The sequence below is a fragment of the Heptranchias perlo genome, chromosome 7 (genome assembly GCF_035084215.1).
Source record: "Heptranchias perlo isolate sHepPer1 chromosome 7, sHepPer1.hap1, whole genome shotgun sequence".
NCBI lineage: Eukaryota > Metazoa > Chordata > Chondrichthyes > Hexanchiformes > Hexanchidae > Heptranchias > Heptranchias perlo.
In genome coordinates this window covers 73,046,335-73,072,344 of record NC_090331.1, presented here as the reverse complement: position 1 = coordinate 73,072,344, position 26,010 = coordinate 73,046,335, and the positions used below count along the sequence as shown (strand labels likewise).

Genomic DNA, 26,010 nt, shown 5'->3' with positions numbered 1-26,010 from the left:
TGATCTAATCAGTGCTCCACTGATTTTCTGACTGCCATACTTGTCAGACTTAAACACTGTACATTAAATGCCATTGAAACAGAATTTCCTATCTTTGTTGAAAAAAAGTTGTATCTTTAAGCCTTTTTGGATGCCCCAGTCTTTCTGACAAATGGTAAAACTGCTCTGTTCCCTTATGATGTGGAAGAAGCCACTTTGCATGGCTATACTATATACCAAGTGCTACAAAGGAGTTTGCAACTTAGAACCTTATGAAAATGCTTCTAATCTCAAATGTGCTATTATAATAAGTTTTCAATTATATATAAAAATATTAATTTTATGTACACATACATGCATCAGTCTGATTGACAATGTTAATAAGGTCTTATCAGTTATCAAATAGCTGCAGAAAAACATATACAGTAAACATGAAAATTTTAACTGCTCAGTGATATGACATCAGTCATAAAATTCAATCCTTTGGAAATGAGCTTAATGCTTTTGCATTGCACTGATACCAACGTTGTCTTTGGACACCAGAGGGAGTCTGATCTCCCCAAGGGTTTTCAAGCCAAAAAAAAGGAAAGCAGTGTTTCAATCTATAATCTCATTATATCCACGCTTTGCACTGGTATTGTTAGATTTCAAAAGTTCACAGGCTGCAACAGTGTAAATGCTACATCCCTTAGACTGGTATCTAAAGCATCACCAGTAAATTTTCTCCAGAAACTAATGAAAATGTATGAGACATACATCATTATTGCATATAAAATATTGCAATAAATTCTATGGTGTGCACAGTTCCCCATGTCTCCTCATTTTGGGTCTAGGCCCTTACCTATATGGTTGCACCCACCTGTTGGCATGGCTTAGATCAAGAAGTTAATGTGCAGAGAACTGCAGGAACAAACCACCTGCTACTAAGGACCAATTTACTGGCACTTTGATGAGTCAGTCAGCATATTTTTTTTTAAAAAGAGAGATACTTCAATGGAGACAAGTCTGTTCTGTGCCGATTTCAGAGGGTCAAGCAGACTTGCTTATCTTTAAAAAAGGTTTTAAATTCTAAGCAAAGGGACAAACAAATGCAACATTTTATTAAAAGATTTAACACACGGGGCCAGATTAACAGCTGAAAGAATCTCAGCTCAAGCATTCTGGCAATCAAACCCAAGAGAGAACAACACACACAGATTTTTTTTTAAAATAACGTTTTTGGGTTGCTAAAAATATAGGTTATTAAACATACCAATGAATGCTATTTACTTGTAACAGATGGACCAGAACAGTGCTTTTCACACTTATAAGGGACCAAATAACATTCTGCAATAAATATGTAATTGCAGAGCTGAAGAGAACAAAGCCTTCTGCAAAATCGTTAAAGCAACTGCCTCATTCACAGCACTCAACGTTTGCAGCTAAGTGGCTCTAGTGATACACAGTTGGACAACAGCAGTTTTGCTGTGGAAAAATATAGAGTTGCTTCCAGCAATGGGTTTAAAAAAAATAATTTTGCAATGGAGTAAGGAAAACAAGTATCATCAGCAGCGTAGAAGTCCGAAAGGCACACATATTGTCATTCTAAAACGTTTAGTGTGTCAGCAACCAGCGTTTAACTGTACCTTGCAACTCTGCAGCATGATTCTCTGCCCCTTCTTTCCCTGATTGTGTGACCTGGTAATAAGCACTATCTGCACCTCGTAAAGTCTCTTTTCTCTGTATGGACAGATCAGGGCTTCTACCCCCTGAACCTCGGAAAAATGACAAAACTCCAGATGTCTTTCTTGCTAGAAAAGAGCAAGAACATTTTTTTTTATATAATTTCTAAATTAATTCCTATCAGCTTTTACTAAGAACTAAAAGAAGCAAGCCAGCGATAGCAAAGAAAAAAGAAAGCTGTGGTGCTGCTGAACTGTTTATGCTGCAAAGCACTCCAAAGCAGGTATTGCATCTAAACAAGCCTTTCAAAATAAACTTACATGGCTGTTCTGAGTCGGTGCTGCGATTCCCTTGACTGCTGGTGCTTTCTAAGTGCCTTGCAGGGCTGTTGGACTTCGGTCTGTCTACATTACTGAAACAGGAAGAGATGAAAGACAGCCACATAAGTGGAATATTCCATGTAAAGACTTTTAAAAATATATAAAGGATAAGTTAAATGCATAAAATAGCTACATCTGGATCTCTATTCATGAATAAAAAGGTCAGATTTAACATTTGTTCCATTGAAAACCACAGAAACCTATCTCAGTATTTTCCAGAAAACTATCGGTACTGGCACATTTCAGAAGTTTTGCTTAGCTGGTTAATGGCAAAGACTATGGGCGCTAAATTGGGCCATGTAGCACCCATTGTTTCAGCACTACACTGCCTCTCTGACATCCAAGATGGCGTCTTGGATGCGCACGCATGTATCCAGCGTAATGTGCGCCGGATGCCATGTTGGTATAGAGTTAGAGCAGGTGCAGTTAACGAATGCTGGAATCATGTCGAGTAGGGAGAAAATGGATACAATCAGTGTGCAACACTGATTTAAAGTGACAGATATCATTTTGGGACTGTAACGCTCAACTCAACACACAGTCTTAACCCCAGCCATCAGAATGTGTCTTCGAGTGCCTGGAGGACCCCCACACACCAGCGCTATTTAAAGGGACCATGCAGGATTTACAGGCTAGTGGCTGAATTATTGCTTCTGGCTGCCGAGACATTTGTAACCATTTTTGGAGGTCTCCTAGACTTGAATACTACGACTCAGGTACATAACCTAACATTTAGAGCTAAGACGTGCATGAGTGAAGTTAGGATGCGCTTCTACATGCAAAGGGTGGGAGACATTTGGAATGCTCTTCTGCAGACGGCAGTTGATGCTAGCTCACTTATGAATGTTAAATCTGAGGTAGATAGATTTCTGTGAATCAAGGGCATTAAGGGATATGGGGCTAAGTCAGGTATATAGAGTTAGGTCACAGGTCCACCATGAGGTCACTGACTGGCAGAACAGGTTCGAGGGGCTAAATGTCACTGCCACTTGCTGCCTCCTGATATGTGCCACCTTCTCCTACAAGAAAGCGGGACGTGTGTCTGGGTGATGTGCCCATCATGGTTGAATAGCTGCCAGTGTGTGTGGCCTGTGAGTCGTGGGTAGGCGGCTTGAAACAGTGGTAATGTGTAAGGGTGAGAGGAAGCATCTAGTTGGAAGAGTTGAGTACTGATGGAAAGAGTTTGTTAGTATGTGGGTGATGAGGGGTGTGGTGCATGGAGCAGTGGATGCGGCCAGTGGTGCGGTTGGTGGGAGACGCCACTTGACAGTTGACCTCACTCGTCAAAGCACTGAACTTCTTGCTGCACTGCATCCATGTTCATGATGCTGTGCGCCTGGCACTGACTTCATCCCCTATTGCCTCCCACTGCCTTTTGGGTATATGTCTGGAGGGCCTCCTGCCTCCCTGCGGATATAGGATGTCCATCCTTCTGTCCACCTCTTGCACCAAGGCCTGTAGTGCATCAGCAGAGAACCATGGTGCACTCTCGCAGGCCTGGTACCAACTCAGATCGGTAGATCGGTGAGGTCTGGCGTGCAGATTGGAGGATGTGGGATTCAGTAGTGTGCAACCTTTATTCAATGTTTTAACATAACTCATCAGTGTGTAAACATAGGGATGGGACTTGCATCTGTATTTTATGTGTGCGATGTCTGATCTCCGTTCAGGCTCCGTGCAGACAGTAGACTGTTATTTTCAGCAAATAACAGGTACCAACTACCTTTAAGAGATTTCTAAGAAACATCCTCCCTTTAAGAGATCGGGCTCCCCCTGCTGGTGGAAAGTGCAAATTGCATTCAGTCCACGTGCAAGGTCTGGAACGGAATGCCGATTGCGGGTTAGTATCAGGCCGGCCAAAACTCGTCTCCTGCCTGCGCAGGGGTCACAGGGGGTAATAGTGGATCACTTTTCCCAGGCCCAAGAACGGCCCTTATCCAATTTTTTTCCCCCTATAACTTTCCCATTTCTGGGTAACGGGATAAAAACAGAGTTTCTGTCAGATTATGGAAGAAAGGCATTACCACAGAAACAATGAAATATCAAAAAATAGTCACAGGACTAACACCACAGAAAACAGAAAGAGCTTGAAAATGAGCAACGCAATGCAAATTGGACGGCAATCCACAACACAGAAACAAGATCTAAACACAAAGTGCTGCTATGATCCAAGCTGATGGATCACATTAGCAAAGTCCCATTTAAGGAACTACATCTGAAAGTAGTTGAAGAATCCAGTTACCATTGGGTCTGATCCACAACAGAACAGTAACATTCAGTAAATAACATCAGAAATTTGTCTCCACAGCCATTCTCTTTCCTCCCCCCCCCCAAAATTACTTTGGTTGTTGTACTCCTTCGTCACTCCCATTCTTCACAGCTTCTCGTCCGAGATCTTCTACGACATTCTTGTATTCCTTGCAGCTACAGAAAATATGAAAGAGTTAAAGGCTAGAATTCACACAAGTTACTATATCTGTGAAAAAAGCAAAGATTAAGAACTAAACACAGTACCTGAGCGCAAATGCAATGATTGAACTTGGCTCCTTCTCACACACTGTAATTGGTACACGTTCATGCTCCCACATAAGGTAGTGCTTATCTGGATCACTATTAAAGAATTAAAAGTAAATGGTCACACTACCATACTAAAATTGGTTAATATGTCATATGTACACATGACCCTGATCATAGCCTCAGGATTGTCCATTTTGGGTAGTTGATATAATACTTAAATGCACATTGCTTTAAAAATATCAGAGTTCAAAGGCCTAGTGTCATATTGTACAACTGGTATTTTGGAGGTTAAGTGGATGAGTAACTTGTTATGTTTCATTTCCAGACCTTGGATCCATTCTAATTCTTAATGTTCTTTTCCCTATATGTAACAGTGTATACTGAATTATCATAAATTGAAAGATATTAGGCCTGGTCTTTGCATCAGTGTGTCCCACTTAGATGACCTTGTGTTACACCTACTTGGGAGATTTTTCATAAAATTATACCAAGGTTCTAGTCAATGGGAGTATAGCAATATACAGAAATATTATAGTATCTTAAAATGATACAGCCTACTTTGCAGAAAAAAAAAATCAAAATTCCTGGTATATTTTTCCAGTTTTCATCTCCATAATTGTAAACAAGAGACTCATCAAAATTTAGGAATGAAATTCAAAATGGCATCAAATACAATAAAAAGTGACTTTTTAAAAAAAAAATTAAAAAGAAACATTTTGGCTTACTTTAAGATGTGTACAAGAGAACATAACTTACAATGGGAAAGGAATGGGGTTATAGCTGCTACCAGGAAGTAGGTTTGCAAAAATGGCCTTCATAGTTGATTTTTCTTTCACTTGACTGTCACTGGAGCCCAGCAGGTGTCCATCATATACATCTGCAAGTATTAACATAATCTGTTAAAATTCATTATATTGAAAACCCTTAATATGTGAACAGGAGGAGATTGAATGATACTGAATTTTGTAACTGCAAGTTATAAAAAGCATTAGCTGTCTTTTCAAATGTACCCTTTGGCTATCTTTCCCCCCCGCCCCCCACAACCCGCCCTCAGTGCATTTGCACCAGAAAGGACCTGTTTTAGCAGAGAAATAAATATGCAGCATGAATTCTTTGCTTCAAGGCTACTTGTTCAAGAAGTCAAAATGAATCGACAAATAAATTTACGCAAGAACATAACATATTATCCAAGACAGAACACTGCAAAAAAAAAATCTAATTATTCAAAATATTTAGTTCTGGTAAAATCAATAGGGTTTCTGCAACTTGCCAATGTGCCAAAGGTAGAGGTTTTAGAGGTTTTACTGCATCAGGAGCTTCTGTAATTACATTATAGCACATACTGGAGAACTTTCATTATCACTTTTATTGTGCCCTTTATCTGGTCAAGAGACACAACAACATCCCTCAACTTTAGACGAGAGTCACACAGCCAATTCAGACTCTACAGCTTTGTTTATCCAAGGCTGTGAACACTCAGAAGTACAAAGATAATCAAAGACCATCGTTCGCAGCAAACTACCTAGCTTTCAAGAGAACAGCGTCCACGACGCCACACAACCCTGCCACGGTAACCTCTGCAAGACATGCCAGATCATCGACACAGATACCACCATCACACGAGAGGACACCACCCACCAGGTGCATGGTTCATACTCCTGTGACTCGGCCAACGTTGTCTACCTCATACGTTGCAGGAAAGGATGCCCCAGAGCATGGTACATTGGCGAGACCATGCAGACGCTGCGACAACGGATGAATGGACACCGCGCAACAATCGCCAAACAGGAGGGTTCCCTCCCAGTCGGGGAACACTTCAGCAGTCATGGACATTCATCCACCGACCTTCGGGTAAGCGTACTCCAAGGCGGCCTTCGAGACACACGACAACGCAAAATCGTCGAGCAGAAATTGATAGCCAAGTTCCGCACCCATGAGGACGGCCTCAACCGGGATCTTGGGTTCATGTCACGCTACACGTTACCCCACCAGCGAACAAATGTTATCTGTTTTTAATATAATGGGTCATTTGCTGGCTCTCTCTGCCTTCCGGATGTTTCTGCCTCTCTCTGTGTTTTTTTTTCTCTGTTTTTTTTCCCTGTTTGTTTTTTTGTTGAATGTGTATTCGGGGGTTCTGCAGGTGACACCTCTCTGTCTGAACACGGTGATTGCCTTGGCAACGGGCAGTTGCAGGGGCAGTCTGTAAACACCATGTATTGTTCTATATGTATAAATGCGTAGGCTTCAAGGAGCTCTTGAAACATTTACCTGAGGAAGGAGAAAATCTCCGAAAGCTTGTGAATTTAAAATAAAATTGCTGGACTATAACTTGGTGTTGCAAAATTGTTTACAATTGTCAACCCCAGTCCATCACCGGCATCTCCACATCATATATATAACACAGTTTGGCTGAGGGCATTTGCAATTTATCAACTGAATCCCTCAATTGTAACAAATTCCCACCAACTGCTATTCTGTGTACAATTGTTGCTAAGCTCATTAATGGAAAATATATATTCTGCCTGTTGTACACTAAGTTACAATCATGTTGCCCAAACAACATGCAGAGATAAAATATAAACAGGATATTATAAGGTTGGCAGTTAATAATAGGTTCATTCCATCAGTATCAGTGCAAATATGCAAATCGTGAACAGGAGTCAAAAATCAAAAATATTGAATCATCAACAACTTGCATTTATATAGCGCCTTTAACGTAGTAAAATGTCCCAAGGCACTTGACAGGAGTATCAAACAAAATTTGACACCGAGCCACATAAGATGTTAGGACAGGAAGAGGTAGGTTTTAATGAGTGTCTTAAAAGGAGGAGAGGTGGAGAGGTTTAGAGGGGGAATTCCAGAGCTTAGGGCCTAGACAGCTGAAGGCACGGCGGCCAATGTAGAGCTATTAAAATCAGGGATACGCAAGAGGCCCAAATTGGAGGAGCGCAGAGATCTTGGGGATTGTAGGGTTGGAGGAGGTTACAGAGATAGGAAGGGACGAGGCCATGGAGAGATTTGAAAACAAACCTGAGAATTTTAAAATCAAGGCTTTGCCTGGCTGGGAGATAATGTAGGTCAGCAAGCACAGGGATGATGGGTGAACGGGACTTGGTACAAGTTAGGATATGGGTAGCAGAGTTTTGGATGAGCTCAAGTTTATCGAAGGTAGAAGATGGGAGGCTGGCCAGGACAGCAACAGGAGATGGAAGTAGACGGTCTTGGTGATGAAGCGGATATGTGGTCGGAAACTCACCTCAGGGTCAAATAGGTCGTCAAAGTTGGGAATGGTTTGGTTCAGCCTCAGACAGTGGCCAGGGAGAGGGATGGAGTCGGTGGCTAGGGAATGGAGTTTGTGGTGGGGACCGAAGACAATGGCTTCAGTCTTCCCAATATTTAGTTGGAGGAAATTTCTGCTCATCCAGTACTGGATGTCAGACAAGCAGTGTGACAAATCAGAGAGAGTGGAGGGGTCGAGAGAGGTAGTGGTGAGGTAGAGTTGGGTGTCGTTCATGTACATGTGGAACTTGACGTGTTTTCAGATGATGTCACCAAAGGGCAGCATGTAGATGAGAAATAGGAGGGGGCCAAGGATAGATCCTTGGGGGACTCCAAAGTTAACGGTGCGGGAACAGGAAGAGAAGCTATTGCAGGTGATTCCCTGGCTGCAACTGGATAGATAAGAATGGACTAGCTGGACGACAGAGGAGTGGCGCTGGAAGAGGATGGTGTGGTGTGTCGAAGGTTGAGAAGGATGAGGAGGGATAGTTTACCAGGGTCACAGTCACATAGGATGTCAACATTAGTCAAAGTGTTGCCCAGGTTTGTTTTTAAACTTGAGAATTTACAGTGCTCAAGCAGTTCATTTCTGCTTGAGTGCTGAAGACATGCCATTTTTAGTGAGTATTAAGAAAAATGAAAGATTTAATTGCACAATAAATTATTTTAGCTAAGGGGCACCAGGGAGGAGAAAATAAGCCAAGCCTATTAAGTGTGAACACAGCTAAAGAAAAAAATGCCAAATCACAAAATAACATTTCTCAGATCTGACAATCAGAAAAGACAGTGACAGAAAAGTATGTCTTCAATCAATGGGATTTACCTATACATACAGTAGTGCTTTTTTGAGAGGGTGGGAGGTTGAAGGAAGAATCAAGTATAAAGAAAGAACTTGTAGTTTATATAGCGCCATCCCCTCAGGATATCCCAAAGTGCTTCACAGCCAATTAATTGCTTTAAAAGTGCAGTCACTGTATGCAAATATGGCTGCCACAGACAGCAAGGTCCCACGAACAGCAAGATAAATGACCAGTTAATCTGTTATGGGGGTGTTGATTGAGTGATAAATGTTGACCAGGACATTAGAAGTCCTCTGCTCTTCTTCGAATAGTGGTTTCTTTTGTCTCCACCTGAACAGATGGACAGGCCTCGGTTTAATAGCTCATCTGAAAGACGACACCTCTGACAATGCAGCAATCCCTCAGTACTGCATTGAAGTGTCAACCTAGATTATGTGCTCAAGTACCTAGAGTGGGGCTAGAACCCACAATGATCTGACTGGGAAGCAGGAATGCTACTACTGGGCTAAGCTAACACTATCTTTTACTTCTATTAACATTTACCAAAATGAACATGTAAAAGCATTCATTTGCCTCATGAACTATTTGAAAGTGAAAATAACCCTTCCACTGTTTTCACCTCACTCACCAGGACACCTTGACCGAGATAACTGATTTCAGTGTGACTGCTTACCTGCCCACCAGATTCCCATTAGGGGGTTATGCGTTTCCTTGGACTCAGTAAAGGCAGCTCAAAAACTTCAAACTTACAAGATCTACCTCTTAATTGATAGAAAAACTGGCTCTAAAGGCTTGATTTTGAAGCAAAATGGGACTCAATTTCAGGTTGGCTGGTGAGACAGTGAAGGTAGACGCAGATTAAAAAAACGTAAGTTTTACTTAAAAAAGAACAGAATACTTGGAATAACTGTGGGAAGCAGATTTCCCTTTGCACACAGCTGAATTGCTACATCATGCTGGCTGCTACGGAGAGGTGCTAAAAGTAAGACAGGCAACACCCTAGAGAAGCAGATGGGAGAGTTGTCTTCAAACCCTTGTGTCTGTCACCTGAAGAGCAGCTCAAAGTGATTGAAGCAGCCTGTTCACCCAAACTCTTATCTACAACAGACGAGTAGCCACAGAAGATCAGGGACAGGACAGAAAACAAAAATACATACTTTTACAAAAAAAAATTAAAGGATCATGATCATGAAATGAAAGTACATTAAACTGTGCTTTCTCCATTTGTGGACAACATATTACCACAACTTGAAGTTTCAGGCAGATAAGTAGTTCAGCACATGGAATCTGAGCTCTTGACTACATAAAAATAATGTAATTCATCAAAAAATTGAAGACGTATGTGATTTGTAATGGATCAGTTTGTTCATGAGTGGCATAGCCACAAGTGTCGCATTTGTATTATGGGAGAAAATATTAGGAATAAGAATAATGATAGAGAGGAAAACAGATTGAAAATCCAAACAAGTAAGCTGTGTTCATTTGTCAGATTGATTTTGAAAGCAAAATAAATCAAAACCACTTGATAAATTCCAAACCAAGAATGCCTTGTGTCCATCACTAGTTCTAATTAACTTTTAAAAAATTATCTGCACAGTTTGTTAGCACATTAACTTTTCACCAATTTGAATCCAGCCCAAAAGGATAGAACAAAAGTAGCTATACCAGTTGGTGGTGAGTGCAGTCACACAGCACGAAAAGAAAGTGTTCACATGGGAAAATTAAAATGTAGTAGTGGATGATCTTAAGGGACATTGTTGGAGAAGAACACATGAAGCTTTCCAATTTATCTGGTCCATTTATCTAATCTACACCCACTTGATGTTCTCAGCACTAACATCCCTCACCCCAATCAGGCCAAATTTTTTTTAAAAACAAGTTCAAGGTCACATCAAGTCTGCTTGTGTAAAACACTGCAATGCATATTTGGATTTTAGATAGAGCTACATCCAAGGTTGCTTTTAGGGGAAAAAAAAACTGCAACTCACTGTTACACAGCGAGCTGCAGGAACAGGCTGAATAAGATCAACTTCACAAACTGCCAACTATTGTGGCCTGAATTTACAAGTCCACCAGGAAGATAAGGAACAGCCTTATGTTATTACATGATTATAAAAGAGTATGAAACCCAGTACTTATAGGCATTCGTGCTAAAACATTTAGCTTTGCACTACAAAAGTTACCAATACTCAGTGTACTCAAACATTAACTTACAGCAACGTTAGTAAGTCACTGATGGTGCAAAAAACATTTATGAATTACCTACCGTCAGCATTGTTGGTATCTTGGTCACTGGTAATAGACACAGTGGGAATGATGGGCCCAGTGGACAGTTGCTCTGTACATACATCTGGAGAGGAGGGTAAATGAGTATTGGCATTGTTTGTAGAGGCAGCTGCCATATTGGTCAATAAGCGATCCTCTGCAAAACAAAATTTATTTTCATCTACCATGGCTTGAAATGTTTGAGACTACAGAACCTGGTGCTAAATTTCAGAAACTGTTTTATTGCATCTGCAAATAATTTTTAATACACTTAAAATAAAAATTCACCAAAATAAGGAGATTAAATTTAAGATTGTAGATTGTTTCCACCTGATAAATGAGTGCATGTTTTATTCAATAACACATATATACTATTGTGTGTAATAGAGGGATGTTTGATATAAAGAGAGCGGAGATAGTCATTCTATAGTGAACACAATACAACTTCAATTTCTGATCATATCGAAGATGTTAGTTTGAAGAGACAAAAAAAATGGTCACTCAATTTTTTGGGCAGGTTAGAGGTGCAACATCAGAGCATTATGCCATGAGATGAAATGTACATTTGTGCCCTCAATCCTCAGTTAACAGTTAGTACAGGCACGTCATTGTGAGTTCTGACAAGTGAAGGCAGTGGACTCCCCGCGGGGAGGGAACTTAGAGGGAGAGTGACCGTGGCTGTTGCACAGCAGAGGTGGAGCAGGACACTGGCTGCACAGATAGTGGATCAATCAGGGAGATTCTCACCCCCCCGCTCCCCCATTCTTTCCTCAAAAAAAAAAGGAAAAGTGAAGAAACTGGGGGGAGAAGGTGAGAATATAACATTTCAAAAAAATTTTACTTCACACATAAACTTGCTGGTAATTTAATTCACAAATCAGTTTGCACTTCAACCTTCCAAATCCAGGTTTCAGACATTCACCACCACATTACAGCAGACTGGAAAGTTATGTTTGAAATCTTTCAATCTTCTTTAGAAGATTTACTTTGCTCAGTTAGAAGTTTGATACCGTCCAGTCCTCTTAAGGGATTCATTTTGGATTAGGCTGTTTTAATTCTCAAGTTTTTTTTTGCCAGTTGTTTGTCTTGAAATTAATCACAATCTTTGAGAGTCTCCAAATCAAGCTACTGAGTAATCCAAGTTTCTGTCTGCCCAATATTGAGCGCACAAACTCTCCCTGTAGGAATAACCCTGGCGTACCCAAGTCCAAAGAAGAAAGATGTAGATTGGCAGAGCCAAGGTTAAGAGACTCCTAAGATTGGTCAATTTAACCAGCTAAAATGATATAGCTTAGCAGCACAGAACACTGGTAAGCTTCCTGCAGTTTGAAATCAGCTGCTGTAAAGGAGTAATAATAGCAACTAAACATCAGGTATACCATAGAGTCTGTGCAAATAAAGACCCCAAGTAACAGGCAATCTACTGGGCAGTGAGGTGGCTTTATTAATTAAGGACATGATTAAGGCAATAGAACAGATATTGATAGTGGTGACTGGTTTAAGTTCAGTCATAATAAGGGATCTTCCAAACTAATCAGATTTTTTAAAAATGGCCAAATCAAACCTTTGTCTCCATTCTGTAATCCTGAGGAAGAATTTCGTGGAGAAGTATCTAGTACACTGCTCTGTGAAAGACAATAAAAACACACCATTAAACAAATGGAAGTCCAAAAAAATAAGTTTGAAAGATCAACAAATGGTGAGGTCAACAACCAGTTCAATAAGTCAGCTAATTGGTACCACATATTTATATCACATTTTGTTTAGAACATGCTATACATTTACTGAACATTAAAATTCTATACATCAAAGATGAAAAGGATAAAGATGGAAACCTTAAAACCCACACAAGACCGCAAACTAAAACACAAAAATAATCTACGTGGAGAGCAGGCTGAATTCTATAGCCAACTCAATCTAGTGTTCAACACGCTGCAGATAAGCAACAGTTTAAAATCATATGCAAGTTGCATGAGCGAGCTTAGTAGTACCTAAATTAATCTGCATTTTGTGGGGAGGAAGACGAGGGTTTACAACTTGAGACTCAATAACCTCTCAAGCAAGTAGAGTCATGACTTCAGAAAAAAAAATTCAAATTGCCTGCTACAAGAATCAATGCAAATTCCCTCAGCTATTCCAATCATCTGAAAAAAGGGCTGGGGACTGTGTCTCTCAGATTCAAAAAGATCACTTTTGCTTTGCTGGTAACAACCTTTCTGGGGCAGAAAAGAAAGAAGGGTCAGCTCAGGACAGCTAGACACCGAAGCATAGTGGATCCTAAATGCAAATTGTAAACTGAGAAAAAGGGGGACAAATGATCGCTCCAGAAGGTGCTCACTGACTTATTTGTATTAACTCAATTAGTCAAGAAGTTGAATACCTTTGTTTCTTCAGTTGATCTTAATCTGCCTGGACTTGGTGGTACTGCTGGTCGCTTTCGTCCCTTTTCTTGTTGAAATAGATCCTGTAGTCTACAATAAAGCATTTTTTAAAATCAATTTGTGGTACTGTGCTATAAAATTGAATAGTACCAACTGCGCTACCTAAAACAGACTGAACCCACCTGGCAAATTAAGCCTTACCAACTCTTTAGCAATTACATCAACTAAATTAGACATTTGGCAATTAAATAATTTTGTCAATAAACAAAAATGACTACATATGATATACCTTGTAAGTAACAGGCTATCACTATTAATAATTGATTTAGTAATCACTCCTCTCAATTTTGTCCAGTGTTACCTGGTAGATACTGATGCACAATAACGCAAAGTTAAAATTCAACTATACTCTGTGGTCGCTATGTTTTGTACAATTATCTATTATTAAAACCCATCACTATGAACTATACAAGTAAATGAATAATGATTAAATTAGCCTCAACCCCACCTGTTATTCCAGGCCTGTAATAACTCGCACAGGTTCTGTTTCTTGGTAATTAAGCAATCGTCCACAAATAGCAACTGCTGAGGGTTGTCGATTAGGGAGGACAGCAACTTTGCCTGAGTTTTCTCAAACCAGTTTCGAAACTCTGCCTCTTCCATCTGCATCAACAAATAATACTTCAGCTTCCAGAAGGGATTAGGTTTAAATATAAGGAAGCTGGCATTGCTTCAAACACAATTTTACACATGCTATGATCAAACTAGTGTGAAAAAGATAGTTACTTCTTTCTGTGCAAACAAATCTTCAATTTTTTCTTCTCTTGTTTTGTTGAAGGTATCAGTTTTCAGGGAGACAAGGCGATCATCTACTGTTAAATAGATGTGTGATACCCTAAGTAATAGCAGATGTTTTTGTTAGCAATCACCTTTATCAAACTATCCCTACACAAGCAGAAGGAATTGTTTTCCAATTGGGTTCAAACTTACTTTTGTGAAAAATCCTTCAAATCCTGGATAATCAATTGCTTTGATGGCATTTGATGATTAATGCATATTTCTAGTGGTGGAAGGCAAATTTCAAGCATCCTAATGGGGCCAAAGCTGATAGAGTAAAAGGTTAACATATCTGTCCAACAGCAGCAATAGCAAATCTATTATAAAAATTAGTATCTGAGAAATTATGCAATTATATGTGTTTAAAATGCCACTAAAGTAACACCTAATCAAAAAACAAGAAAATGAAATCACAAAGCTGAACATAAGAATAATGTGCTGTGATTTCCATTAAAAGTCATGGTTTTAGTTGGTGGGTAGAAATGTTTTTGTAAAATGGTCACTCCTTGTTAACTGTAGTTGAAAGTTGGTGGGGGGGGGGGGGGGGCGCGGTGGTGGGTTCTGATTTCCTTACATACAGGGTCAGTCTTTCTGGCTGGAGCAAAGCAGTGAATTGGATTCCTTATGACTTTATCATACTCTGCAGGCTTTAGCACAATTCTGTTCTGTCCGCAAGGAGCTTTTACTGTAGTTTTAAGAGTGCAGGATGAGCAGCCATGTTCCATTATGTACAGGATATTGAAGTTAGTTAAGATGTCACCATTGACCACAATACTATAGCGTTAGGTCACTACACAGCCAGGGGTTTGTCATTTTGGAGGCAATGAATAAGTCAGACTACTTCAGGTCAGCAATCACTTTTCTGAACACTCTAAATAAGAGTTGGTGCTTCACAAGTAAGGCAAGTGATTGACAAAGCATATCTGGCAACAAAAAACATGTGGACAGGCATGATTAGAGAAGGAAATTGTACTGATGATTTTTTTTTGTTGCTCAAGTGTTTTTGTATCAATGTGAGAGTTAATTTACTAAAATGTGCCATGCTCACAAACTACAATATGGGACCATATGGATAGGAACATTTCTTACCTTCCATTATGAACAATCAACTATTCAGCATTGAAAATTTATACACTTCCCGGAATATTAGATTGTTATAAGAAGTTTCATCAAGCAAAATTTTGATTTAAAAACACTGGTATGAGCACAGCAGGTTTAAATAGACTATAGATTGGTCTCTTCTAGTTACCTGAAAGAAGCAACCATCTGATTGTAGGAGAAATACTGGTGATAATCATGATGCATAGAGTGACCACAAGGCTCTGCATTTGCTCTACGGGTATACTGATGGCCATAGAACCTTAACTCCAGATATTTGGCAAAGGACATGGACCAAGAGTCCCTGGAGAGTGGAACCACTGGAGTTACCTACAATAATACACAATATATTACATACACTGCAAAGAACAAAAATCTACACACACACACACACGATATAAACTCTGGCAGAACACTATTTAAATCCTGTTATATGTAAAAAGTTTTTAACCAGATAAAATGGCTGTCTACCCAAACACTGCTTCAGATAAGTGTTTATTCTTGAGTACCTGTTTACATATTCTGCACCAAGAGTAGGTGAGGATTGTGTGTTGGTAGCCAGGAACAGGAGAATCCAGCTCTTTTAGTACAATCTGTACACAGCCATTTCCATGCACAAAACGACGTACATGGTGTACCATAGGTGTTTCACAGAACATGCTGGGACATTGATAGGAGGGTCTGCAAAGAAAAAATTACGAAAATGTATCAAAACTTAAATATTTAAAGCCATAAAGGTTATGTGCCACGTAACGTTTATTATATGGTATTTTTGAATTTTTGTTAGTGTTTTGGGGATCCCAGTCCATGATTCTGTCCATATTGTCACAAAAACTGCATATCAGTGGCTTTGCCCATAATAAATATTTCAAGTATGCCACAAAGGTTCAATTGTATCTGTTCTGCAAAATTAAGCACCATATTATATATTGGCAAGGACTGAAGTATGAAGTAGTGCACCAACAAAATATGTATGCAAACCTGTGAGGAAATTACCAGTAAACCCCTTACCTATTCCGCAAATTCCTTTTTCTATTAATAACTTAGTTCATGATGTAAAGTTTAATAATTTCTGTTATAAAGAAACAAGCCAATCTAGTCATCCTGACTAATTAGATACAACAAATTCCAACTGTGTTGAAAACATTGCTTTATAACTGGCAAAAATGCTTCTTTGCAAGAGATATTTTGTGCATCTGAAGAAGTCCTGCGCAAAAAGACAATTTAAATGCTGTAACAACTAACATAAGTCACAAAAGAACCTCAGCAAAATCACTGGTTATCTCTTAAATCAGAACTGGTATCTGCAAATATAGATGCATAAGAATTTTTAAGAATAGGAAAATGAGGCCCAACGACGCTGTCCATTTTCATCAAAAACCCCAATTTTTAAATTTTGCACACAGACAAAAACATCTTAAAACAAACCAATTATACTATAATTCAGCAACAGTTAACAGACTACAGTCTAAAAATATAATTAAGGTATTAAACCCAGGAATCCCTTAATTCATGAGGTATAAGCTGAGCAGTGAATAGAGGCCATGGGCAGAAGTGTCCATTAACACACAGTAGTCATTTATAGGACTATACACTTGAGGGTATCTATGGCAGGACAAACTGAGCTCATTAAAAAATTGCAAAAATGTCTAAATCTTTGTTGGATTATGGTTTCAGCTGCATTTGAGAATCCTCTTAGTCCCGAGAGTAATTTTGAATCAACAGCTACTTAGGTGGCAACTCAACAACAGATTGTAAGTGACTAACACTGGAATGATGTTGGTCATTTATTAGCTTTAAGTAGGACCCAAGTAAGGTATCATTAAGTAAAACTCCAAAGTGAGTACATTCGTACAACCTATATTAGTCAACCTTGACCAATTGCTTTCTGGTTAACATTTTGATGGTCACAGCAGCACAGGGAATATGCCTTGTTTCATAGCTTATTTGATCATCTGTGGGGAGTGATGAAAGTGGTGAACAAACAAGTCTTGCTCATTAATGGGACCTGGAGGGGTGGGCCTGTCACTGGGGCTAAGATTCTTTCCACTTGACTCCAGATAACCCTGCAAGCCACTGCCTTAATACTTGGAGTGGCTGGGCTGCACAAGTAGCCGGGAAGCGGCTACAAATTTGAGTTTGCTATAAATACCTATAAATATCAGTGACGATTTCAGCATTCTATTTTAATAACCCAATTGACAGTATGCGCATCTGCTTTTTAAAAAAATCTCTATGTTCACAACCAGAGGACAGTCCGAAGCCAGATACCCAGGAACAGGTACCCCACACCCGCCTCTTAATTTCTGATCTCAAGTGAGGCCTGTTAATTCTGTACATGTCGTCCGGTGCTACAGTCCAAATTCTCAAGCCTCTCAGCAAATAAGATTAAATTGCAATGGAATTCCAGAAACATTTTAATACCTGTTCCAGTCAGACTGCTCCCTTATGATGATACATCTGTTATTATAATTTATCAACTGTCAAGTTATTAAAGCCAGGGCAGTAGTGATAAAACTAATGAATATCAGTTCATATACTGAAGGTGAACTTGTAGATAAGCATTCTGGATGCTGCATAATTGTTAGCTGATCATTTTAAAAAAGGAACCAAGCACATGAACAGGATACTGGGAATAGATGGACCAATGCAACCTCAGTTTCAAGAACATTAATCCTGCTACCACACTTGGGTTTGGATGCTTGAAGGCAAACTTTGTGCAGAATTTAACAAAAACAATCAAATGGCTGTATTTGTCTGGAATAATAGTCAGAGGTTTATCTGTAAAATTAGTGTAGAACCACCTCACTCACCTAAAGCAATATCTTTCTAAAAATATTCCCAACGTCAGATCATTTTTCCCATAAAATTCCATTGTGACGATCCTAAAAGTACAACCACCAAAATCAATAATCATAATAAACATATATTTAACAAAATAAAGTCTGTATTAATCATGCATCTTTAAAATAGCAATCCTTCAAGTGCATACTTAAATCTACATTGGAACCGCTCTAAGCATAGTTTTATTTTTGGCAATGCACAACAGTGTGACAGTAAATGACTTCTCAGAGGAACCATATCTAGACAGAGACTGTAAATGAATCATTTCACTCATCTCATAATTTGTTAGCAAAAGAACTGTTGTATAAATTTTGGCTTCAAGACATGAGGAAAGCATTTATTAAAATATTTCAATGTTGGGGGACGAAGTTAGATCACACAATAATACAGGATTGGAAAGGCTACCTATAAAATTAATTAAAATGTACAATATCAGAAATTTTGGGAACTTTAATACTAAGTAAGCCGCCCTAAATCAAAAGCAGTTGGCACATTCCATCTAATGCTCATAGATTCTGATATTTCATAGTGACTTAATGGCAATTGGAAATGTCTCAAATCTGTGAAAGACCATTACCTACAACATGTTTATTTTATTCCTCATTTAGAAAATTAGAAAACCCTCCCCTTTTTGACCCCATATACCACCTGAGTGTGCAAGCAAGTAAGCTGATCTCTAGTATCTGCCGCAATAGGGTCAGCCTCAGTGGTAGCGCTCTCACCTCTGATTCAGAAGGCAGTGGGTTCAAGACCCACTCCAAAGACTTCAGCACATAATCTAAGATGACACCCGAGTGCAATACTGAGCAAGTGCTGCACTGATGGAGGTGCTGTCTTTCAGATGAGACATTAAACCAAGCCCCAGTCATTCTTCTCAAGTGGACGTAAAAGATCCCACAGCACTATTCGAAGAAGAACGAGGGAGTTCTCCTAGTGCTGGTCAATACTTACCCCTCAATCAACATCACTAAAAAAGCAGATTATCTGCTCATTTGTCTCATTGCTGTTCATGCACAACTTGGCTGCCATGTTTGCCTACATTACAGCAGTGAGTACACTTCATTGGCTGCGAAGCAGTTTGGGACATCCTGAGATCGTGAAAGAAATATAGTTAACAGGAATAGGCCATTCAGCTACTCAAGTCTGTTCCGCCCTTCAATGAGATCATGGCTGATCTGTATCCTGACTTCATTTACCTGGTTGGCTCCATATCCCCTAATACCCTTGGCTAGCAAAAATCTTTCAATCCCAGATTTAAAATTATTAAATGAGCTAGCATCTACCGTTTTTTGAGGGAGCGTCCATACTTCTAACAACCTTTGTGTGAAGTGTTTCCTAACTTCTCTCCTGAATAGCATGGCTCTGTTTTTAAGGTTATGTCCCCTTGTCCTAGTCTCTCCCACCAGCAAAAAATTTTTCTCTCTATCCACCCTGTCAATTCCTTTCAAAATCCTAAAGACCTCAATCATATTACCCCTTAACCTTCTATATTCCGGGGAATACAAGCGAATACAAGCCTAGTTTATGTAATTGGAGTCCTTTTAACATTCTGATGAATCTGCTCTGAACTCCTTCCAAGGCCAATATATCCTTTCTAAGGTGCGATGCCGAGAACTGTACATAGTACTCCAGATGTGGTCTACCCAGGGCTTTGTATAGCTGTAGCAAAAATTCCTCCCCGTTTATATTCTAGCCCTCTAGATATAAAGGCTAACATTTCATTATCCTTTTTGATTATTTTTTGTACCTGACCACTACATTTTAGTGATCTGTGTACATGGACTCCTAAATCTTTGTGGACCTCCACTGTTCCTTGCTTTTCAGCATTTAAAAAACTCTGATCCATCCTTTTTAGGCCCAAAACGAATGACCGCACACTTACCTGCCACAGTTTTGCCCGCTCACTTAATCTATCAATGTCACTGTAATTTTATGTTCCCATCTACACTACTTACTATGCCACCTATCTTTGTGTCATTGGCAAATTTGGATATATGGTTCTCTATTGAAAAGTGCTAAAGAAATGCAAGTTTGTTCTTTACTGCTGCTCTAGGGTAAGCCACGAGCAACTGAAGGGCATCATGGTTGACTTTTCCCATTTGTTTTTAATGAAGGAATGTCTCCCCTCCTCTTGGTATTTCTTGGATGGTTCAGTCAACAACAGGAACTGACCAAGTTGGAATTTCATGCCTGAACCCAATGCACTTCACTACAGAACAGAGGGGTCACATCACTAGTTCACTGTGCCGTATTGGTGACTTTACATGATGTGCAATGTAATACAAGTAATTGCACGATGTTGAACATTACTGGTATAAGCTATTACAAGGTTTCTTTTCTCACTGAGCTAACACCAAGCACATTTAGTCTGATCTTAAATGAGTCAATTTTTACGCTAATATTTAAAAAATATCCAATATTGTGATTTAAACAAAATAAATAACAAAGTGGGAATTTAGACAGATAATTTGAATTAAGCAACTTTGAAGTGCATATTGTACCATAAAATAGATATATCTGAAGTAGGAAACTGGAACCCAAAAAAGGGGTTTAAAACAAAATGACAAAACTGAAGTGGTTTGTGGATTTGATTCAAACTTTCAACTGTGCTGCAATCTTCAGCCACCTCCTAGGTATTCATTTTGTGGAGGTAGAATTTTTTTTAACACAGAAAACACTACAATTATAATACATTACTGGTACAAAGGTATTACAAGATTTGTTTTTACCAGGTTATTTTCTATACAGTACATATTAAACAGGGTATTGCACCTACAAGGACTTTGTAAATAGCATACTGGAATTTTATGCAAAAACAAATAATTGAGTTTTGATGCCTACATTATAGGTTTTCAACCTCCAGTTCCCAACAAATTTCTGTATTGGAATATTATTTCCAATATATAAACTGAATTGAAAACAGGAAAACAATTAAAACATGTCTGTCCTGACGAATGAGGTGGGTGGGGAACCGAAGAGCTTTGATGTTATGTTGAAGGAAAAAAAACAAACACAAATAACCTGTGTAGAACCCAAATTTACAGTATACGTTTTACTAAACTATTTGAGACTTCAAAAAAAGTGAAAGCAAAATGATTACTCACCACGGACTGACGCATGGATTTGGTGCATTGATCGACTGGACAGAGGAACTACTGAAGAGAACACAAAGCTTCTGATGGTTTGCAGGGCTCAAACAATCCACCTTAAAAACAAATAAACTAACCTGACAAACAATACTATTATCTGCCAAAAAAAAACTTTATCCCTTCCTACCATTCACACAGATGATCAAGTGTTGAATACAAAAAGCATCAAGCTCACACCTGTGATTAATTCAGTATTTATAGCTTGCCATTGCATATGCTGTTTGTACAAGTTTTGGATTCACTGCATATGTTTATCCAACAGGTGATTGGACTGAATAAAGCATGAGTGACAAAGTCATCATTATTTTAGCATCAGGTCAGTCATTATATAAACCAAGTGGTCATGTTTTATATATGTGGGTATAAAGCTTTATAGTTGCTTCTCCTAGTAATATCAGAAGATACCTTTTCCAAAAGCAGCCTGGCTTCAAGGGATATTTTTGTTTGGTTAGTTTTAAGTTTCCTGTTCCCTGCGGTTATTCATAGAAAATGTATTTTTTGGGCACAATTTTCCCTAATGTATGGGTGAAGCAAAGACAGCGGTTAGAATTTAAACACCATGTTGTTACACCCATATTTATGTAATGAAAATAGTTCTGAGAAAAACAAACCAATGATGCCATTTCAGACTGAAAAATGGTGCTTATGGCATAAAACAAACATTATGGTATCAGTTAATTTTATAAATATGGCTGCACATTTTTTTGTAAGCTGCATCTGGTGCAGTCACTGAAGTTAGGAGAACGCTGAAATTTAGATCCATGATCATGATAATATTTGACATATATATTATTAGGCATTGATAAATTACAATCCCCTCCCAAATACGCATAGCTCAGAGACTGTGCACAAATGCCGCCTCTTAAAAATGTTTAGTCTTGAATATAACTGAAGCACAAATTTTAATCTCCATCATGAAAAGAGCTCATCTTTCTCCACAGCCACTCCCACAATGGCTTTACCATGGATTAGATACAGAGTAAAACTCCCTCTGTATTGTACCAATAAGTTAGCTTAACTTCAATCTCAAAAGAGCAGTGCACCAACGAGCAAAATGACTTGTCTGTTGCCCACATCATTCATCCTCCTAGCCTCTCAGAGAGAGACTGCAAGTTCTTAAAATTATGAGCTCAAATTACAGAGAACTGAATTGAGATGCACCAAAGGGGCAAAGACAGTATTCTAACACATTTTTTGGCTAGAATACTAATGCATACAAGGTTTCCTTCATTTGGGGAGATGCTTTATCCCTGCTGCACTTTGTTCAAAGCCTTCAGTTACGTAAAACTAACAGAAGCAAACATGAAAAGCCAGTCCACTGAACAGTCATTGGCAAAAGCACTAAGACAAAAATGAATATTTCTTGCTGATCCCTGAAGTCAACCAACCATAGGATATGTATTGGCTAGTGTATTGGTTATGTTACTGGACTAATAATCCAGAGAACACGAATTCAAATCCCACCATGGCAGTTCGAGAATTTGAATTCTGTTTTAAAAAAAATATGGAAATAAAAAGCTAGTATCAGTAAAAGTGACAATGAAGCGGTCAGATTTTCGTAAAATTCCAACTGGATCTCTAATGTCCTTTAGGGAAGGAAACCTGCCTTCCTTATCCAATTTAGCCTATGTGGTGGGACTGGATTCACATAACATGCTTAACTCTTAACTGCCCTCTGAAGTGGCCTTGCAAGCTACTCAGTTGTATCAAACCCCGTTACAAAGAATCCGTTTAATAAGGACCAACAACATCTTCTTGTTGTCAACTGGGGATGAGCCTTGCCAGAAATGCCCACATTTCAGAAATGGGGATGTTCGCTGATGATTGCACAGTGTTCAGTTCTATTCGCAACCCCTCAGGTAATGAAGCAATCCGCGCCCGCATGCAGCAAGACCTGGACAACATCCAGGCTTGGGCTGATAAGTGGCAAGTAACATTCGCACCTGACAAGTGCCAGGCAATGACCATCTCCGACAAGAGAGAATCCAATCCTTGACATTCAACGGCATTACCACTGCTGAATCCCCCACCATCAACATCTTGGGGGTCACCATTGACCAGAAACTTAACTGGACCAGCCACATAAATACTGTCGCTGCAAAAGCAGGTCAGAGGCTGAGAATTCTGCACGAGTGACTCACCTTCTGACCCCCCAAAGCCTTTCCACCATTTACAAGGCACAAGTCAGGAGTGTGATGGAATACTCTCCACTTGCCTGGATGAGTGCAGTTCCAACAACACTCAAGAAGCTCACCATCCAGGACAAAGCAGCCCGCATGATTGGCACCCCATCCACCACCCTAAACATTCACTCCCTTCACCACCGGCGCACTGTGGCTGCAGTGTGCACCGTCTACAGGATGCACTGTAGCAACTCGCCAAGGCTTCTTCGACAGCACCTCCCAAACCCGCGACCTCTACCACCTAGAAGGGCAAGTGCAGCAGGCACCACCTGCATGTTCCCCTCCAAGTCACACACACCATCCCGATTTGGAAACTGGGTCAAAATCCTGGAACTCCCTACCTAACAGCACTGTGGGAGAACCTTCACCACATGGACTGCAGCGGTTCAAGGCGGCGGCTCACCACCACCACCTTCTCAAAGGCAATTAGGGATGGGCAATAAATGCTGGCCTTGCCAGCGATGCCTACATCCCATGAACGAATAAAAAAAACATTCCAAGAATAAATTTTAAAAATACAATATTAGTCTAATATTATAAAACTTGCAATAATATCCTTAATAAAACACATATTATTGTTAACGTTTAACTCTGACAAACAACATTCCATGATCTCAACAGGACTACAGTCATAATATTCCAGAGTACTTCAGCATCTCTACCCACTCCTAACCCCATAACTTTTCAATTCTTCTCATATTCATTTTCTTCTTCAATTTAACTAAATATCCCTCCTTTATATTACTTATGAACAATATGAACAGTTTCAATTATAGAAAGCCCAATTTCAAAACAGCCAAATTAGTGAAGGCTTTTCAAAACAAAATAACACTTGTTTTGCAGGATAAGTTCATGCAAGCTACAAGAAAAAGACCACATAATGCACAGACTATTTACTATCCATTAGTTTGCTGCAATGAAAACTTATGAAAGTAAAAGTACCCAAAACCAAAAAGTGTTTCAAAACTAACTGAAGCTAATTGTTTTATAAATTTTAAAAAACATATTGTAATCCTATTGTTCCCTTGAGAGGGGTGGTGCCTGCCTTTGTTAGGGATCAAAAAAGTAATCATTAGCTCAGTGCTTAATGACATGGATCTGCCTGGTGTTCAATGTATATTCTTCAAAACTGGATAGCTGATTATTGGGAATTTAAGTCTTTGACTTAAAAGTGCTTTTTTAAAAAAAAAAGACATCCTTACCTTCGATGCCCATATCAACTCATTCTGTGTTTGTCTTCGTTGGATTTCCTCTTCCCCATCTTTCATGGCTGTTTTATTGCTCTCCTCTTTGCTCTGTATAAAAGGATCTATTTCTTTGTTCTTTATCCTACCACCCCGAGCTCTATAGTCAGCTAATAGCTTCGACAAGCTTTGGTTACTTCCCAAGGAATGAGTTATTCTGGTACTGAGCAGATCATGTGATGGAAGAATTTGAGTAGACTTTGCCTGCACATTCCCATTCAGTCCCTGAAGGCTGGTCAGGTCCTTCAGAAGCTGTTTCTTTCTCCTGCATTCTATTTCCTTAACGTCTTTGTGTAAGAGAGGGGACCAATAGACTTGTTCTGGGAAGTAGTCCCTTGTCGGACATTTCATACCTTTCTCCGTCAATAGGAAAGGCTCTCTGAAAGTAATGAAAGGAGATATGCAAAGAATGACATCTTTCAGTTCCTGCTTGAATGCGACTGAATGGGATTTCAGCCTGTCTTCTGAGGAGGTAACATGTTCAGTGATGAACAGATCTGTATCATCCTGAAGAGGATCACGGAAAAGTTTAGGCCTGTTTCCCACCGACTGTTCATGTCCTCCTGCATCAGAATCTGTTAGCGATCTGGATTGCTCATGCAAAAACGCATGATAATTGTCTGGAAGCATTTGGTCTTTCTTACTTTCATTAATCAGCGAGTCTATTATGGATGTATGGACACAAGACGTCATATGATGGTCAAGAAAAGGGACATCAAAATCTGGAGGAGCGCTATCAGGTGTGGGACCCTCAGGTTTTACAAAAACACTTTCCCGAGAAACACTTCTTCTCAGCAGTTTCTCTTCCTCACAAAATGAATTTTCTTTTGAATAGTCAAAACTAGTAGCTAGTGCAAATTCAGATACCAAGGAGACGCCTTCGATTGGAGCATCAGAGTCTTTGGAAAGGTTGCCAATCTTCTCGTCATTAAACAAATCTTGTCCATCATTATCAGCAGTCTCACCATCAATAATGGAATGGATTGATCCACTTTTAGATAAACTTGGAGGCATCGCAAACTCATCCATAAGGAAAGAAAGCTCCAGCTGAGAATGATAAGCTACACAGACCATGAATATGAGGATTTCTTTCACCCTTGCTAACTCATATTCTGAAGCACCCCTCAGCTTCACAGTACAGCCCAAATGTTGAGCACATCCTTCAAAAAACATGAGTGTTTTTGAATGACCTAGGTGGGGAAAATACTGATAAATTTCAACATATTTCCAAACAACATATCCATTACATCACACATAGTAACAAAGTCATCATCCACATATAAAAGCTGCCACCCAGCACTTCTCTTTCTGACCTGATGTGTTATGAAATTGTTCTCCTGTATAATTCAGTGTTTTTAGTGTTGCTTAGGGTCTAAGTGCTACGTCTTGTCA

The 26,010-nt window shown here is 39.4% G+C and overlaps 1 protein-coding gene across 3 annotated transcripts in view; it reads right to left on the bottom strand.

The window, feature by feature from the left end:
• Positions 1-26,010, bottom strand: part of pikfyve (phosphoinositide kinase, FYVE finger containing) — a 116,580-nt gene that overhangs the window by 25,463 nt on the left and 65,107 nt on the right. For 2 of the 3 annotated variants that reach the window (XM_067987889.1, XM_067987892.1), the window contains 16 exons: positions 24,577-25,808; positions 21,147-21,247; positions 18,012-18,083; positions 15,708-15,879; positions 15,350-15,528; positions 14,254-14,367; positions 14,050-14,158; positions 13,772-13,926; positions 13,263-13,353; positions 12,447-12,507; positions 10,884-11,039; positions 5,295-5,415; positions 4,536-4,631; positions 4,362-4,445; positions 1,962-2,053; positions 1,605-1,769 (listed from right to left, as the gene is read on the bottom strand). In XM_067987889.1, coding sequence (XP_067843990.1) covers positions 1,605-1,769; positions 1,962-2,053; positions 4,362-4,445; positions 4,536-4,631; positions 5,295-5,415; positions 10,884-11,039; positions 12,447-12,507; positions 13,263-13,353; positions 13,772-13,926; positions 14,050-14,158; positions 14,254-14,367; positions 15,350-15,528; positions 15,708-15,879; positions 18,012-18,083; positions 21,147-21,247; positions 24,577-25,808 — 3,000 coding nt within the window. The remainder of the gene's footprint in view (positions 1-1,604; positions 1,770-1,961; positions 2,054-4,361; positions 4,446-4,535; positions 4,632-5,294; positions 5,416-10,883; positions 11,040-12,446; positions 12,508-13,262; positions 13,354-13,771; positions 13,927-14,049; positions 14,159-14,253; positions 14,368-15,349; positions 15,529-15,707; positions 15,880-18,011; positions 18,084-21,146; positions 21,248-24,576; positions 25,809-26,010) is intronic. The other variant, XM_067987891.1, reaches the window with a different exon arrangement.